This window comes from Sebastes umbrosus, chromosome 4 (genome assembly GCF_015220745.1).
Source record: "Sebastes umbrosus isolate fSebUmb1 chromosome 4, fSebUmb1.pri, whole genome shotgun sequence".
Lineage (NCBI taxonomy): Eukaryota > Metazoa > Chordata > Actinopteri > Perciformes > Sebastidae > Sebastes > Sebastes umbrosus.
Window position 1 is genome coordinate 10,818,883 of NC_051272.1, and position 14,452 is coordinate 10,833,334.

Consider the following 14,452-nt stretch of genomic DNA (forward strand, 5'->3'; position numbering starts at 1 on the left):
CACACTGTGGTCTTATTCAACTGGTACTGGATTTATTGGTTTAAATGGTGAGATGAGCGAGAGCAGGCCAGAGCCAATCACAGCGAAGCAACCAGAGCAGGAAACTACCAACTACACTGGATCTATACTGGTGTTTTAACGGGTAAAACAACACTGTAGTTCTGCATAGATCAGTAATGTCACAGCAGGTGTTGAACTTAAAGGTGCACCATGGAGTTTTGTAGTAAACAAATGTTTACGTTTAGTGTTATCACCAAAACACTGGAGTGCATGTCCTTTGTGCAGATTTAAAGTATTTCAAATCCTGCATTGTTTACTAGCTTCTTCCCTGCCTTTTTTGGTGCATTGCTGCATATCTTGGCGTGTAACGGCCACCTGTAGATCAGCACGAGATAAAGAAAACATGGACCCACAGCTCCATGAGGAGGTTTAAAACTCCACAGGGAAATTTAAAGTTGTTTAAATTACTTTACTCCCTCAAATTATCACCTTCCCTCCGTTTGTCATCCACACTCTTTTATACTTTGATTTTAATCTTCAGGCTTGAAATCATACCAGATATAATGTTAACTCAAGGTGGACTTACTAGCTTCTTCCAGGAGCTTTCAACCACATCTCAGTGAATGGATTGTGCTCAGTTGTCATGACGTGTTTGAAGGTTTTGGAAAAAAGCTAGGAAGTGAACCTTAAAAAACATTTCAAAGTACAAATGATCGTTTATGATTTTATATTGTTTTGTCTGCAACTTTTTATGCTACCATTTGTTAAATACAGGTTAATGAGAAATATTGATTTGGGGGAAGACATTATGCAAATTACTAAATTTAGTCGACAATTTCTCAAAAAAGTCTTCTATATATTTCTGATTTTCATACTAAATTTATTGATAATCCAGGGTTAAAACACCTGCTGTGATACCACTGATTGTAACTTTAAGAGTGGATTTAACCTTTAAAACGTACAGTTTCCTGCTCAGGTCACACATCCGATTTGTGGTGTTAGATTCTGTAAAAAACAGAGAAACAAAAACTTCTTCCTTTACAAGAGAAAGCGCAGCCACCCAGCCAAAAATAATATTTAGATCTCTATGTGCTGTAAATGAGTGAATAATATTCTTTTAAACTATGTATGTTTGGAAAGCAAGAAGACTGATCTGCAGTCAGTGTTTAACCCCTCCTTTATCGTTTTATTGAGAACATTTAAATAACATCAGAGCTAAATGTGGTACAGTTGGATGCCGGTGGGTTGGATGAAGGTTTGGACGCAGACACACACACACAGCTTCCTGTTTCCTCCTCTTGTTATTTACACTGAAGGTGCGACTGCGACAGCGGCGGCAGCAGGGGATCAGAAGTTGATGGCTTTGCCGAAGGAGGCGGCCAGGTTTGCTTCTCTGAAGGCCTCCGACACCGTCTGCAGGAGGAGGAGGAGGAGTAGGAGGAGGAGGAGGAGGATGGACAGAAGGTGGATGAAGAGAGGAAAGGAAAGGATGAAGCAACGGAAGAGTTTGAGATTTAATTTCAGTCTGGTTGTGTTTTAACTGTTAATATTTAAATTTTTGTCTGGATCGCAGAGGGCCAGCCCTACAAACGCAAAAGTCTGAGGGATGAAGTCACACGATTGGTCGGCCGAGTGTTGGAGTTTCCTCATTGGCCGTTGCTCTTTCAACATGAAAAGGCGGGGAACAATCCTTTATGCAAATGAGCCCGTCCGGCGCGACGCGTCCGGCTCACGAAACCAGGCTGTGAAACTAGGCGATCTAGTTCTAAAATGAAACCAGATTCAGCAATAGCATCGCCTCTCTCTTAAAATGTTTTCAGAAGTAGATTTTGGTGGATTGTTTGGACGGAATAACAGAAGGTTTACGAGCAGCGAGCAAAAAAACAGGGACCAATCAGGTGCATTCAACGAGAGGGCACGTCACCGCTTGAACAGCCAGTTGAGTGGAGCAGCGCGTCCTCTAGTGTCCTCCCCGGACCTGGTGGACATGTACTGCTGGATTTAACATTACAGACATGACCAACGACTATTAGTGGAACAATTTAGCCACAAATTCACAGACTGACCGAACACGGTCCAGATGTTTACTCGGTTTGGACCCAGTCTTGATTTACCACTTTTCAGCAGATTATGAGCCTTTATGTGCCGCTCCCCTACTTATTACAGTCCTGCGAGAGCCGCAGATACCGGATTAACTTCTTATGTCTGTCGAGATGTAATGAGAATTTCAACAAATATAACAAAAAAAGCTTTTGAAGAAGATTACCAACCCTAGCTTTAAGAGCCTCTTCTACGCTCTGTGTCAGTGTGTATCATTTCTTTCTATGTAAGTGTGTGTGTGTGTGTGTGTGTGTGTGTGTGTGTGTGTGTGTGTGTGTGTGTGTTGCAGTGGGACATACAGGATGGGCGTGGCAGACTCTGGCGATGTCCTCACAGGAAGCGCCGTACTCCATGGCCAAAGCAGCTTCATTGATCATCTCTCCTGCCCCCTGCAGGGAAACAACATGTTAATGGAACCGTCTGAATCTCTCTTCTCAAGAACACATTTTATTTTGAAGAACACATTTCATAGCAGTGCGTCTCCAGTGGTGTTTATAGGTCAGCCCAACACTTCTATCAACAGTGAAACATGTCAGAAGATATTAAAATGATTGCCAGAAAAGCTAAATCAAGTTATAGTGATTATATTGCTAACATGCTACCAGTTTGCACATTATAGTAACATGCTAGCAGGGCAAACGCAGTACTAATTTAGCCTGTTAGCTAACTGTGTTCATTTAATGTTACACCAACCCGCTAAATGTCAGCATGTTGCTGTGCTAGCTGTGAGCATGTTAGGACGCTAAACATTCTTACATTAACAACCAATAACGTCGTCTTTCTGATTTGTTTCCAGGTGTGTAATGAGCGTTATATATGTTGCACATTTTGACACGTCAAAGCAGGAAAACAGGTGTTTTAATTCATAGCATTAATGAAGGCTCTGTTCCATTTAGGTGGCAAGTTCTAGGGTTTGATATTGTGCATGCTGCCTCAGTGTTCACAAGCATGAGTTCTGCTCTGAAACTTAGCTCCACGCTGTTAGCAACATGTGCTGAGTTTAGCACGGAGCTGGAAAACCCGCCTGCAGGTTCCCGGTCAACAGTAACGGAGAGAGAGAGGGAGGGGGGAGAGAGAGAGAGAGAGAGAGAGAGAGAGAGAGTTGTGTTTAAGGCTGCATTCACACCAAATCAGGTGTTGCGACGAAATACAGTCCTCCCATTCATTTGAATGTGGGTAGTGCGTTTAGGCAACCCGACGTCACACTGTGGTGGTCAATCACGTAACCGGCGATCCAGAGCTACACAACCCAGTCGTGAGGAAACAAAGACGTAAATGGCCGTGCAGATGCTTGGCGTAAAATGGGCCATTTAAGTGACACTCCCACAACGCCGCACAACCCTGATTTGGAGTGAAACCTAATGCATATTTATCTATTTGTATCTATTTATTATTATTCTGTACATTTAGTATTTTCATTTTCACATCATAAGAGATGCTTTTCAGTTTTATAACATGTTGTGGCCCGTTGCCGAGACTTCTGTAAAAACTCTACACGGGACGAAACCGTCGTTAATGTTAGTAGCTCCACCTGTGCTTTTCCTGCTGCTTATTTGGCTGGTTGATGGTTTTCAAGGAATCACACACAGGTGATTTCACTTTGACTGATTTAGACTGCTTCATGGTCTCACTCTTGTTGCACCTTCATCATCATTACTACATGGAGTTTAACTTGAGATGACAGCTGGTCCTCCTGTTAGTGATTACATTATATTCACAGTTGGTCATGTGAGTGATGTTTGGGGTGAAAGCTCTTACAGTTCCGACGATGTGAGCTCCGAGCATCCTGTCCGTCTCCTTGTGGCTCAGGATCTTCACCATGCCGTCAGTGTCGGCGTTGGTCTTGGCTCGGCTGTTGGCTGCGAAGGGGAACTTGCCGACTTTGTACGGGATGCCCTGAGGAGGAGGAGGAGGAGGAGGAGGAAGAGGAGGAAGAGGAGGAAGAGGAGGAGAGGACTGTAAAAACACTGCTGGACTCTCGGCACCGAAAAACCACACAAAGATTCATTTATCAGTTATTATAGGCCTCATCCACGTGTTTTTGTCTGTTTTAGTGTGGACTGTCTGTCATCGTTTCGTAACCCTTCATATTATAATTATTCTTTGGTTTCTATCATTGTTCGATGTTTTATTTGTGTGTGAAGCATTTTGTAACGGTGTGTTTTCAAAGGTGCTATTTAAATAAAGCTTTACTAACTTATCCTAACAGCTTTAAATATTGTCCAATTCTGCTCGTGATGAAGCTGCAGAGAATTTATGCTTATTTCTGCTGGCCCCAAGTGGCCAATAACAATCAGTCATTGCAGGTTTAAATTAATTAAAATTGGACATGTTGTGTACAGTGTTGTTTGGAGACGCCTCCTGCAATTTACACATTGGTTTTATCTCATTTGCAGGTAGCTGTATTATTCTCCTCCTCTGGCTGCTTCTACAATGTGCACGTTTTCCATATATATCTAAATGAATCACCACCACCCTTCTCTTCATCATCAATCCCCCGACTCTCACCTCCTCTTTGAGCTGCTCCTCTGTCTTGCCCACCCAGGCCACCTCGGGGTGTGTGTAGATGACGGAGGGAACACAGTTGTAGTCGATGTGCACGGCGCCGCCGGCCATGCCCTCCACGCAGATGATGCCCTCGTCCTCGGCCTTGTGGGCCAACATCGGCCCAGCGACCACGTCACCGATCGCATGAATGCTGAGGAGGGGAGGACCCAAAGTTTCAGGAGTTTGTCACACTTCAGCAGCTTCTATTCCGCTCATTATTAATTATTACATCCGCCATGGAGGTTATGTTTTCTGGTTGGTTTGTTTATTTGTCAGCAGGATAACGGAAAAACTACTGGCCCCATTTTATTCTTGTGAAACTTGACAGAAGGGTGTAGCATGGACAAAGGAAGAACCCATTAAACCCCCCTTCAGCTAGTGTTACTTCCTGTTTTTGGTTAAAGTTCTTTCTCAAACAGAGAATGGGGGCGTGGTTAATAATAGTCTGACGTAATTCATCACCATAGCAACCAGATTGCCCTGTTTTTCAACCCAGTTTAGATGAAACAAGTTTAGATGAATTAACTGTTTATCAGACCCCAAAATATTTTTTCAATGTAAAAGCATGAGGATGCTCCGTTTTAGATAATCAATAAGCTGTAAAAGGGTTGTCTTATCACTCCGTCTCTCACAGATGACAGTTAGTTCAGACAGACAGCGTGACATCAGACAGCGTGAGCTCGGTGGTACCTGGGTACTTTGGTCTGGAAGCGGTTGTTGACGGGGATGCGGCCCCGGTTGTCCAGCTCAATGCCGACAGAATCTAGACCCAGGTTCTGGGTGAAAGGTCGTCTGCCGATACAGACCAGCAGCACGTCGCACGTCAGGGTCTCGTTCTTCCCTCCGGCCGCCGCCTCCACCCTGAAACACAAACACGTCAACATGCAGGCTTACAGATGGCTGCTGTATTTTAAAATAAATCCAGACTGGATGTGAAGACTCAGCGGTGTGTTACTCACGCCACATCGATCTTGCCGTCGGGCCTCTTGGTGGCGCCCATGACTTTGGTGCCGAGCTTGAACTTGAGTCCCTGCTTCTGCAGGATGCGCTGGAAGGTCTTGGACATCTCCATGTCAATGCCCATGCCGCCCACATGACCCAGGAACTCCACCGCTGTGACTTTAGAGCCCAGACGCTGCCAAACTGACCCCTGCAGGACGGGAGAACAAACTTACAGACCAGCGTTGCCAGCATGGGCTACTTTTTGAGTGATAATTTGGGATACTCTTTGCACCATTTGGACGGTTTTCCACCAATGAGAAGTTCAGCTATACTCCCAATAAGGGGCTGTTCACATGACAAGTTTTTTGCACCCTAAAATACATTGTTGTTAATGTAGACGCACGGAAGAAGCTCTCAAACGCAAGAGTGACACGAGCGTTCCCAAGCGCCTATTTTTCAAGCGCCCCAAGATACAAATTGTTCAACTTTGGGAACGCAGCAACGTGCATCGTATGTCATGTGACGAGGAATAACCAATCACAGCCGGAAGATATCTTTTCTTTCTTCCGTAAATATCATTCTACGGTAAATATGGAGGAGAAGTTAATCATTTTAGTGCAGGACTACCCAGAGCTTTATGATCTGTCTCACGGAGTATATTTACTGGCTTCAATCTTTCTGTCCGAGGACGCCACAACATCCGGTCAGCCAGACTGACACAGAGAAATGGAGCAGTATGTGAGGGATTTATGTTGCTGAAAATCGATTTCTTTGATTTGACTGTGTTTAGTTTAGTCAGTGAGGCTTCCTGCTAAATTACCGCAACTTCATCGTCATCGCAGCACGCCCGTTTTGGTTGCCTAGTAACGGCATGTGCAACAGGAGCGCAACCTCCAAAGCACCTTGGATAAAAAGATGAAAGAAACTGTCATTTCAGTTTAGAGTAAAAGTTTACGTCTGTTCCTATGAGTCTCTAAGATACTTTTATTTTTCATTATTGTAGCCATGGTTAAAAAAAGCGGGCTACTTTGGGGCGGGTTCTAGGCTCTGATTGGACTACACTGTGACAGTGGCAACACTGAACCAGACTGAATAGATGCTGACCAGCTCGACTCCGATGACTCCGGCTCCGATCACAATCATCTCCTCTGGAACTTTGTTCAGGGATAGAGCTCCTGTTGACGACACCACGGTGTCCTCATCAATCTATAAGGAAAAGAGAAAAACAGGTTTAAACATGCGTTTCTGGCACTGATGGAACATAATAATAGTGGAGAATATATGTTATTATTTCTAAAAGAGCGGGATCGTGGTGCAGCTGCAGGAAAAAAAAATAGTTCTTTGCAAAAAATGAAACGAAATACAAAAATTAAATAAAATGTTCAAATTATTTAAGTTTATAACAAGAAAAATGTAAAGCTACAAGCTAAAAATGGATGCAAAAATGCAATGAAATGCATGAAATCATAAATGATCAATATGTGACCAAGTGACCTCCTATCTCTCTGATATTGTGGTAGGTAGGTAAGGTTGTTTGTTTTGGGCTTGTTTCTATAGACTTGGTTGCTTGTTTCTCTAGCGAGATCTGGCAAAATGTTTCCCAGTACCCACCACTTCTAATTTGATATTTAATCCTTTTCCTGTTTGTTGGAATATTAATATTTTTACAATGACCACTTTAGATCATTGATTGAAATTCAAACAGCTGGTAAGGATCGAGACCGAGCCGTACCTGGATCCCGGGGAAGGGCGTGACCTCAGAGCCGGTGGCGATGAGAATGTTTTTGGTATTGATGACCTGCTCGCTGCCGTCTGCTGCTACGGCCGTCACCTGGTTCTTACCGGTCACCCTCCCGTAACCGTTGACATGGGTCACCTGAGGGGAGAGTAGATCAGTATTAATAAGATGTGAGTGAGCAACCATTAAAATCAAAGAGAGAGAGAGAGAGAAAGAAGGAGGCCTGACTTTGTTCTGTTTGAAAAGATGTGCGATTCCTCCGGTCAGCGCTTTGACCGCTCCGCTCTTCTGAGCCATCATCTTCTCCAGGTTCAACGAGAGGCCTGAAACTGAGAGACAAACTTCAATCAGCACTTTTATCCTGCTGAACTATTAATCAATAATTATCAATAAATTAGTTACTAATGCCGCCGACCGCCATCTAAGTTACTGTATTAATACACCGACTATCAGGATGTATATATATATATACACACTATACATGTAGCAGCGTCATCACGCAGAAACCTACGTCAGGTCACATGGGAAAAGGTTTTAGAAGGACTAACGATTTGACGCTAAAACAAACATAATTTGACCAAAAATGTGAATATTGGTATTTGAATACTTACAGAATACCACTGTGAAGATACAGAATGATATAAAAACCTGAAAAAAACAGTTAAATAATGGACCTAGTAAATACTTTAAAGTAAATGAATCTTTTAATTTAAAAGCTAAAATAATAAGCCATGTTCGGTGTGTTTGTGCATAATGGTTATTGGCTAATAATCACTTTACACTTTTTTAACTATAAAAGGTACTTTGGCATAAATGTAGGCAAAATTTAAGAGGTAACAAATTAGATTATCAAATGTGTGTTTAACACAATTAACAATTTTCCACTATTAAACTAATTTTAATGTTTGTTAATAAGATCAAACTACAGTTTTGTAAAAACAATAAATGATGATGATCATATCGTCAAGATACTTTCACTTAATAATACTGAATTAATTATGATTAAACCCTACAATGATTATAACAGCAGAAAAAAAATAGTTTATTAATATAATAATATAATATTACTATATTGATAATCAGTTAATTATTTTAGATCATTCATCAAACAAAACCGCCAACTATTCTCTGGCTCCAGCCACTCAAATGTCATATTACATTATAAACTGAGTATCTTTGGGTTTTGGACTTTGGTCAGACAAAACAAGACATTATAGATGGATGTTGATGTTGTCAACCTGAAAGGCTCGTCAGTGATTGAACGGACCCACTGAGCTGCACAAAACATCCATTTAAAGTCCAGTCAGTGACGAGGTTTCTTACTTTCGATGCCTCTGCTTTCAAAGTCCTTGCCGTGAGCCAAGTGGTACAAGTAGGAGTTGTTCAGCAGAGCCTGCAGACACAAAACAAAGTTGTTTTTATGCTTTTATATAGACTTCTTCGTCTGCTGTTGTTTAACCATACAGACTGCAGACATGCAGCTCAAACCACAGGTGGAGCATTATGATCAGGAAGAAAACCAGTTTATTACCTTGGAGGGGATGCAGCCGACGTTCAGACAGGTCCCACCCAGCGTGATATTTTTCTCAACGCACACCGTCTATCAAAGGAAAACAGCAGAGATGTCAACATTTGTATGTTTTTCTTCCCTTCAAAAGGAAACCTGCAGTATTCACTATAAATGAAATAAATAAATTGTGAATAAAAGGAATAGATTAACACCAGATGTCAAACTGCCCATGTTAAAGACCTTTACACACTGAGGGCTGACTACGGAGCCTCCGTGTTGTTGTACACTATAGTGTACGTATTGAAAATGTCCATTCCGCACAACGTGATTGGTTGATGCTTTTATTCACAGAGTGAAAACTCAGAAAAATTGTTCGCAGAAGAAAAACGATGGCACTTTTTCGCCACATAATATTTGAGTTCTGTGTGAAAGGATTCATGACAAAAACAACAGTTCAAAAAAATATAAATAATAAATAAATTAAAATAAATTAAAATTTATTGCACAAAAGGACGCACACGGTTTAAGATGGAAAATAATTAGTTCAACTCAGAAACAAATATCAAACTTCTGCTGTAATTGTTGTTTCAGCTCGGTGAGTGTGCACAATTATACATCCTGCAGTCTGCAGACTTTATCTGAAGTACATCCAGGATCAAATATACAAATGCTAGTGAGTTCACAGTTTATAACGACATAATTTATTTAATAAATTAGTTTCCAACGACCACGAAGCACATTTGACAATTGTCAAGCAAACACAAAGACATTTCACAGTATCTGATTTATAGGATTTCTACATCAATGTGCTGACATCCATCATCTTATTCTGTTTCTGTTGGAGGGCGGGACGCTTACCTTGAAACCGAGCTGCGCGGCTTTGATGGCGGCGACGTAGCCGCCTGGCCCGGAGCCCACCACTGTGACGTCTGCATCGACTACACAGAGGAGACACAGCGACTTTTATCACGGGTTCATAACAGCAGCTCGAAGACAGACACATATCCATTTATATCCAGTGTACATCCATGATGTATCCGTGATGTATTCATTTTATTCCCCGTTAATTCCCATAAATTTCTGTTAATTCCCCGGGAAAGTTTACATCTTGAATATTCATCGATGTTTGCAACCCTACTTTACATTACGTTTTCTTATTTGAGATACACCGATCCAACTTTTTCAGGCCGATACCGAGTACCGATCCGATACCGGTGTTTAATTAATAAGCTGTACGCCTCACTGTGTGGAAGTGACTGGGATCATTCTGTCCATCTGTTTTAATGAGCAGCTCTAACATGAAGTCCAACGTCTGCTATATGTGGAAACACACAACCATCGCACGTCTGGCTAAAGTTCATTAGAGAACATGCCATTAATTAATAAAGACAAGATGATAAGGTTAACAAGTTATCTTACTTGCTGCTTTGTCAGCGTAGGTTCTGACGGACAGCGCTGCAGCTCCGTGCAGTTTGCAGGGAAGGTGGTGGCTCCGCTATGAGAAAAGAAAAAAGAAAAACCTTAACAAGACAGTCAAACACAAAATGATCCAATACAGGGTCACGATCCAAAACGTAAAACTGGACTAAATCCATGCAGCGTGTGAAAACATGTTTCTCCAAATACAATGCAACCATTTGTCTTTTAGAAAACACTGAATGTTTTATCTATTAGTGGCTTGCTAAATGTTTAAAACAACATTTTAAGAGTAATTCGAACAATTTCAGAGACTAAAAGTAAGAAAGAAAAAGTAATCAAACCAGTTCCACTTCTAATAAACAATAGGTCTTTGTTCCTGATCTGATTTCCACAAACCACAAGTATTCATTTAAACTATTTTCCAGGGGAACTCTCAGACTTGACAATAACCTGCTTGTTAATTGTTTTGTGCATTTCCTTCAATATAATTTCCTTGTTCAACCATTAAAGTGTGTAAAAACCACATTGAAAAAAGGTTTTTGGGGAGATGCAAAGTCTGCCATAACACTGTCAGCATCACAGTTATTAAATTATGGAGGTAAAAATCTGATGTAAGATAAAACTTTATTCATCCAGAGGGAAATTGTTGTGCAGTACAAAGTGGTGAAGAGTGCAAATAAACACAATATAAACCTTTAATATTATTAATAAAAAGGTGCAAAAATCAAATGTACACAAAGCCAGAAATGTAAACAGGTGAACGGTTAAGTGTCATAAATACAGTAAACAGTAAGGTGCAAATTCAAAATACACACATGCCAAAAGCAAAAAAAAAATGCCAAAAGCATGCCAAAAGCATTATAAAAATAATATATTTATTCAAGATATTCTGTAGTCAGGATGGAGCTAAAGTCAGATTTACTCTATATGAAGGAAACAAGGAAGCAAATGTGTATTTTCACATTATTTTCTTTAGTTTTGCACATACAGAATACATTTATTTGGAGGGGTCACAGTAACTGGAGCAGGTTTGAGGTTCAATGTTTTGCTTTGTTTAGCTCTGTAGATATAATAACTGCTATATCTACATTTATCCACAATTGCTGTTTTAAAACCTAATCTTAGAACTCACCTGTTCCTCTTAGCTTTCCCCTAGGGTTTCATAATTACTATGATTTTTTTTGTTGCTTTTAACTTATGTCAGGAAATAATTTGTTTATAATTGTATTCGTCCTATTGCGACGCTTTTAATTGCACGTTTCTTGTGTAAATTGTCTTAACATTGTGATTGTTTAACCCTTTGTGTGAAGCACCTTGAGATTTCGCTATATTTGACTTCAGAACGTCTCTGACTACATACATGCTGAAAATCTAAAATTATTACTGTATTCATTTAGATAATTTCCAAAGTAAAAGTCCCTAGAAGTGTATGATTCAACTTTGTCCCGTGGTCTAGTTTTAAAAAGGTTAATAAAAATCACAATAAATCATAATATTGAGACACAATACTAGTATCGTGATAGCATCGAATCAGGAGATAGGTGAATCGTAAACTTACCTGTTCCTCTTAGCTTTCTTGTGTAAATGGTCTTAACATTGTGATTGTTTTACCCTTTGTGTGAAGCACCTTGAGATTTGGCTGTATTTTAAAGTGTGCTATATAAATTAAATCCATTATCTCAGCTAGGACACATCCATCCAATACCCAAGCAGGCAGCCTATCTCAGGACCTCAGGTTAGCTAGCTCTACTACCAATTTTAAATCTTTTTTAAAAACCCATTTTTATAATAAAAGGCTTTTTTAACGCCATAAGGCAACAGCTTGGTGCACCTCTTTTGGCATTTGTGGTGTAACTTATTGTTTTGATATCACTGGTTACGGGTTATAGTTTTCTCATTATTTGGTCTTTATGTTTTGTTCTTTTTTTGTGTTTTTATTTTGTCTGTATTTCATTGTATCTGTGTAAACACTTTGAAACTATGTTTAGAAAGGTGCTATACAAATAAAGATTATTATTATTATTATTATTATTATTATTATATTATTGTGATTGTTTTACCCTTTGTGTGAAGCACCTTGAGATTTCTCTGTATTTTAAAGAGTGCTATATAAATTAAATCCATTATTATTATTATTATTATTATTATTGCTAACTCTCAGATAGGACACATCCATCCAATAGACAAGTAGGCTGTTAGATAGTTGGCACCCAAACATGTTTATATCTTTAAATATGTGATCTAGAGACGGTAATCATGAATATACCTCTAAAAACTGAAATATAATTAGGAATAATGTGTTATTTTGCTCGAGAAGCTGTGAGACGACACAGACATCAGGTGCTGAGCCTCTGACATAAGCTACACTTATGTGACTCACATGAGTGTAGCTACCTTAGCATGCTAACAAGGCTTGTAGGGAGAAAGCTGTCAACTGTAAAGTCAATTTACTAATTAAAATACATGAATACACCTTTAACCTGAGCATACAAATATCACCTATCTGAAACTGTTTACAATCTGTAAAGGAAATAGCTAACATTCACTAATGTGTTTATGTTAACTTCACTGGGAAAACATTGAACAAAAGTCGTCATTTTATTAAAATAATGGATTTTTTTGTTCATTCTGCTCGTGCCGATTTAACACATGTAAGTTGTAAAAATAAGACAAAATATCAAATATATATCAAGTGACATATTTCTTAGACAAATAACCACAACAAGTCTAAATCACGTGTTTTTTCCAGTGGAGTCTGGCGGTACGGTTCCACCAGCTGTTAGCTGAACAGCCAGCACTTATGTGACTAATATCAGTGTAGCTACCTTAGCATGCTAACAAGGCTTGTAGGGAGAAAACTGTCAACTATAAAGTGAATTTACTAATTAAGATACATAAATAAACCTTTAACCTGAGCATACAAATATCAAGTATCTGAAACTGTTTACAATCTGTAAAGGAAATAGCTGACATTCACTAATGTGTTTATGTTAACTTCACTGGGAAAACATTGAACAAAAGTCGTCATTTTATTAAAATATGGATTTTTTTTATCATTCTGCTTATGCCGATTTAACACATGTAAGTTGGAAAAATAATACAATAAATCAAATACATATGAAACGATATATTTCTTAGAGAAATAACCACAACAAGTCTAAATCACGTGTTTTTCCAGTGGAGTCTGGCGGTGCGGTTTCACCGGCTGTTAGCTGACCAGCTATCCGGGCCTCGGGACGTAAAGTCTGGACATACCAGCATCCCAGAGGACCAACAGTTAGTGGGACCAGGTAGAAGGCTCTCCAGACAACACATACTGGTTAGTAGATGAATAAACCCCGTCCTTACCGTGGCCAGAGAGCGGTATAACTGCGTCCAGCTCTGCATGTTGTGTCTGTGTGTCACCGGATCTGTAACCTCCAGCAGGCCGAGCAGCCAAGGACTCCTCTCATTGCGCATGCGCACTACCAGTCCATAAAACACGCCTGTTAGAGTCGCCTCTTCATGACGTCAATGATAGTTTTGTTTGTTTGTTTGTTTGTTTGTTTTTTTGTTTGTTTACAAAATAACAATATACATAGTAACAGCAGAAAACATTAAAAACATTAACATACAAAAGAAACATAGCGAAAACATAAACAAAGAGCTGTGTCAAACATAAAAGGACAACAGAAATGAAACAAAACCAACATAAAATAATAATAAATAAAAAAAAAACACAATAAAAAAATAAAATAAATAATAACAAAAAGAGACGACGCAAGAGTATGACAATAATTTCACTTAAAAACTTTAAAGATATTGCATACATTCATTGTTTTTATTGCTTTTTTGTTTTGTGAGGAAGAAATTGTTGACAGATATAGATCCATTTCTTTCATAAATACAAAGAAATTTGGCTTTTTTTTGGTAAATTTACACTTGTGAATGTGGAACTTCGTGAGAATTAAAATTAAATTAATAAGAAAAAATGCACTACTGTCTTTGTCACTGTAATCATAGCAATCAAATATAATATTTCTATAGTATAGTGCAAAATATGAGAAAATGTTAACAAGTATAAAATTATTGACATCTTTCCACAATTCACATGTATATTAACAGTACCAGAATAAATGAGAGGAAGTTTCAGGATGTGATTCGCAGAAGGAACAATTTACATCTATGTCACTCTTAAACTTTTGAAAGAAATGTTT

General features: G+C 39.4%; 1 protein-coding gene across 1 annotated transcript; it reads right to left on the minus strand.

Annotated features, from left to right (window-relative positions):
* Window positions 1-10: 10 nt before the first annotated feature.
* dldh (dihydrolipoamide dehydrogenase) lies at window positions 11-13,762 on the minus strand. The gene is made up of 14 exons (XM_037766342.1): window positions 13,605-13,762; window positions 10,257-10,332; window positions 9,696-9,775; window positions 8,859-8,927; window positions 8,651-8,720; window positions 7,556-7,656; window positions 7,322-7,465; window positions 6,694-6,795; window positions 5,607-5,797; window positions 5,338-5,508; window positions 4,609-4,798; window positions 3,859-3,996; window positions 2,400-2,489; window positions 11-1,413 (listed from the first exon to the last, which is right to left on the minus strand). Exons 1-14 carry the CDS (start codon window positions 13,713-13,715, stop codon window positions 1,348-1,350), a joined length of 1,599 nt encoding a protein of 532 aa, XP_037622270.1. The 5' UTR covers window positions 13,716-13,762; the 3' UTR covers window positions 11-1,347.
* Window positions 13,763-14,452: the final 690 nt, after the last annotated feature.